This window comes from Mesoplodon densirostris, chromosome 6 (genome assembly GCF_025265405.1).
Source record: "Mesoplodon densirostris isolate mMesDen1 chromosome 6, mMesDen1 primary haplotype, whole genome shotgun sequence".
Classification (NCBI taxonomy): domain Eukaryota; kingdom Metazoa; phylum Chordata; class Mammalia; order Artiodactyla; family Ziphiidae; genus Mesoplodon; species Mesoplodon densirostris.
Genome location: NC_082666.1, coordinates 56,839,399 through 56,843,779, shown reverse-complemented (window position 1 = coordinate 56,843,779; position 4,381 = coordinate 56,839,399). Strand labels below are relative to the sequence as shown.

Here is a 4,381-nt window from a genome sequence, read left to right as displayed (position 1 = left end):
GCAATACATTTCTGCTCTTTACAAACTACCCAGTCTATGCTCTTTTGTTGAAGAAGCCCAAATAGTAAGACCTGACCTGACCTATTGTGTCCTCAGAATACCTCCCAGAAGTCTGTAAAATCCCTAAAGCGAGAGGCACCATCTTACCCAACCCCGTTTCCTAGACAGCTAGTCCAGTTACTATCATTTCTGGAGCTCAATCCATACTCCTGAAGGGACCAGTGATGGTAGTACTAGGAGAAGGAACAATACCAACATATATTAGATAGATGATATGAGAGGACGATAACCTACAGAGATTTTGGAAATTCTTCATGGTTCTACAAGGGAAGTGATAATGGAATATTGTGTGAGATATTTTTTTAAAGATCATTTGCAGGAATATTTTCTTCTTCAAGTTTGCATTTTCAGTACTTAGAAGATCAGGATGAGAATCACGGGTCTGGACGCAAATGGAAGAGTCGCTCTCCATTTTTTCTTCAGTCATCCTCAAGTACTTGCAAGGAGCTGCCTGATCATAGTTTTCTCGTCTCCCTCAGGCAATAAGGAAACAACTTGTGTCTACATTTGTGGATATTTTCCTCCTAGGCTATGCCTTTGGGCATCAAGTTGAATGCTTCTTTCCAACAGTCTATGATGCCGTGAACTCTGAGTGACATCCGTGTCATCTTCCCCAAGCTGAACTTGTGGAATAAGAATTTGGGTCTGATGGTGGGTTTGTTTTTTTTTTAATTTTCTTTATTTCAGCAAATGAACAATAAAAATGCATGAAATCATAATACCACTGAGTCTGAGAATAAACATCCAAACTTGACTGTTTTCTTTCTTTTAAGGCAGAACTAGAGGATGAGATTTTTTTTAACTTTTTATTTTATACTGGAGTATATTTGATTAACAATGCTGTGATAGCCTCAGGTGTACAGCAAAGTGATTCAGCCACACTCATTCATGCATCCATTCTTTCTCAAACTCCCCTCCCATCTAGGTTGCCACATAATATTGAGCAGAGTTCCCTGTGCTACACAGTAGGTCCCTGTTGGCCATCCATCCCAAATATAGCAGTGTGTACATGGCAATCCCAAACTCCCCAACTATCCCTCCCCCACCCTTCTCCCTGGTAACCATAAGTTTCTTCTGTTAGTCTGTGGGTCCGTTTCTGTTTTGTAAATAAGTTCATTTGTATCATTTTTTTAAGATTCCACATATAAATGATATTTTTCTTTCTCTGTGGGTCTGATTGTTTTTTAATGAAGTGTGTGCAAGCAAGAACATTAGTTGTCCCCCTCCACCCCACCCAGAACTTCATTAGTACAACTAGTGTAAAGATGAAAAGTGGTCTTATGCACTGAACTTGTCTCCTCGTCCATTAATCATCCAATAATTTCCCAACTTCTTTGCAGTGAGATTTCCACGAGGATAAATCCAGGCCATGTAATGTGAGCAGAAGTGCTGTTGCCCTGTATAATCCTGGCCCTTGAAAACCTCCCATGTGATGCACCAGACTTTTTTCCTTTACCACTGAGTGGAATAGACTCAAATACTGCAGAAAAATTTGGAGTCACCTGTTGATGGTGGAAAAATCCGCAAAACAGGGGCTACCCATGTCCCCGAATCACTCTTTGGAGAGCAACTTAGAACATCCATCTGATCATGTATGCCTGCCTTTTGTTCGTATACCAGGGAAAGATAAGATTCTATTATGATCAAATTCCTGACACCATTCTGTTTGCCTGTGACAGCAGTCAGCATTAAGTTAACTGACAAATGTCTCTAACACCACACTATCCAAAAAACCTTTCTATACTTCATATGTTGAAAATAGCAAATACCCCTCCCAAAACTTAAAGTGATCTGTTAAATTACGTTATAAAATTATTTATACTAGAAAAGAGATTGTGTTCTGTCAAAACCTTTATTAAAATCATGATTTTCACGTCAGACATTTTTCAGCCTGTGAGGAAACGCAAGTGGAGATTGCTTTGGACTTGAACACTAATGTAATTGAATGAGAAGTGTCACGAGTATAAAAAATATTCTGTATTAGTTGACATTTCTTTGAGGATTCTTACATAAGGGAAAGGCACCTTTCAATTTCCACTCTGACAACCTCCCAGGCACAGGGGCTGTATTCCTTTGCCTTCAGGTAGGCATGGATTCCATGGAAATACTCCCGGGCAGCAAGTCCCAAATCTCGACAATCCAGATTGTCTTGTTTCATCTGCTCTAGTCGGTGCAGCCTCAGATGAAGGCTAGAGAGAAGTTTATGGAGGACGGTGTTGTTCCAGGCAGCATGGCTGTCCTCCGTGGTGAAGAGGTTGAAGATCTGCCGGAGCATCAGGTGGTGGTGACAGGTGCCTTGAGTCATCTGGATTGGGGTGATATTCTCTCTTTTCCAAGGAAATTTGAAGTCGGTTCTGTCCTTTAGGCACCACTGTGAGGGGATCCTTTGCATCTGTTGCAAATGTTGGAAGACGTCCTTGTTTTCCTGGCTATGGCTTCTAGGCAAGTTCCAGCCAAGAGAGCAAGCAGGGATGGAGCAGAGCATCAGTCCTGCCACTAGCAAATAGATCTGGGCCATTGAGAATGAGTGATTCACCAGATGGCCGCCAGGGGGCGCGCGGACACCGCCAAACAATTAGGGGGAAGCTTCCTTCCCTGGAACTGTGGACAGCGTCCTTCCCTAGGCGGCCGATAGAGGGCGCAGGGTTTGTTTGGGAAACGCCCACTACTGAGTTTGCGGTCTGCCGCTGTCTCCTGAAGCTTGCGAGACAGAGCGAAACAGTCAACTGAGGCTGCTTTAATAGTCAACATAGTGCGCAAAAGACCTTCGTTTTCGCCGTGCTGAGTGTTGAAGAGGAAACGTTGTCGCGGCCTCGCCAGAGACATTTTTGTCTGGCTGGGAGCCAGAACCTTGCATTTTCGGGGCTTCCCCTGAGTTTTGCGCTTTATTTTCTCACAGAAACTTGAGCGAGGCAATTTTTGAGAAAGAAGCCGTTTTCTGAGCCGCCTGAGGTGGGGAATCACAGCGATTCCCCGCCTCATAGAACGGGGAGCCGATTTTTCAGATTCGGGCTCGTTTCTGGCGCGAGACAGCGAAGGTTCAGAGAAGGGGGAACGCGGCGGCGACGATGGGACGACAGGACGGTGTTGGGGACGCCCTGGGAGGTGAGTCGGAGCGCGGCCACCACCGGGGCCGGGGACGCGGGAGGTGAGCGCCCCTGTAGACGCTCTGGGACTTCATGGTGTCTTTCAAGGATACAGCATTAAAGTGAGGGAGAAAGTATTGAATATCTGAAAAGTAGGAATATTAAAAAACTCACAGCATTTTATTTTTTACATTTTAAAATTAGTTTTATATTTAACTTAATTCATATCATTTGAAGTAAATATTTTAAATGTTTCATATTTTTATAAATTTATGTTAAAATATTTTCAATATTAAGCATAGAATATTAAAATATATTTTCATATTAAAATATAGCATTTTATTAAACTTTATTTAAACTGTATTGTCTTTATACTAAAGTAGTTAATATAATTAATTTTTTGTTTATTGATTTTAGGCTGGGTTTATTGATTTTAGGCTGGGTTCAGTCTTCGTTGCGGTGCGCAGGCTTCTCATTGTGGTGGCTTCTCTTGTTGAGGAGCACAGGCTCTAGGTGCGCAGGCTTCAGTAGTTGTGGCTCACGGGTTCCAGAGCACAGGCTCAGTAGTAGCAGCACATGGACTTAGTTGCTCCATGGCATGTGGGATCTTCCTAGACCAGCGCTCAAACCCGTGTCCCCTGAGTTGGCAGGTGGATTCTTAAACACTGCGCCACCAGGGAAGTCCCAAGTATTTAATACAGTTTTACTTTTCTATCTTTAACGGAAGCCAGCTCATTAATATTTTCAAGATTACTTTTTCACTTGTTTTTAATTGAGGGAATTACCGTGTTTGACAATTTCTAATGACCCCGTGATAGTCTTAACTGATTTTTAACTCATGTTCCTGAAATGTCTCTCCCAGGACCTCACCTTGACTATAAGGTTAGAAAGAAGAGTTGGTGTGTACAAGCAATTGAGGACATTTAGCAGGTCAGACTTTTTCATTTTTCTTTAGTAAGAATTTTATACACTGAGTGGAATTTGCCCAGATTTCATTTACATCATGAAGGCTTACTTTGTAAGACTGTCAGGGCCATGCAAATGGAGGTCAACTTCATTTCTTTACTTAAAATTTTTATATTTTGTTCCTCGTGCATATTTTGGTATTAATTTTCATTTTAAAATATTGCATTAAAACATCCTTTATCTTGATGACTTAGATTTGGTGCCTTCTTACCATTCGTGCTTAAGAGAAGTACTAGCTTAACGTCGCCCTAATGCTAACCCAGGAAATA

The 4,381-nt window shown here is 41.9% G+C and overlaps 1 protein-coding gene across 1 annotated transcript; it reads right to left on the bottom strand.

Moving 5' to 3' along the window:
• Nucleotides 1-2,065: 2,065 nt before the first annotated feature.
• LOC132492429 (interferon alpha-13-like) lies at nt 2,066-2,578 on the bottom strand. Its single transcript, XM_060101944.1, has one exon. It carries the CDS (start codon nt 2,576-2,578, stop codon nt 2,066-2,068), a length of 513 nt encoding a protein of 170 aa, XP_059957927.1.
• Nucleotides 2,579-4,381: the final 1,803 nt, after the last annotated feature.

Coding starts and splice junctions, on each gene's coding strand:
- LOC132492429 (XM_060101944.1), bottom strand. CDS start 2,578: ATGGCCCAGATCTATTTGCTAGTGGCAGGACTGATGCTCTGCTCCATC.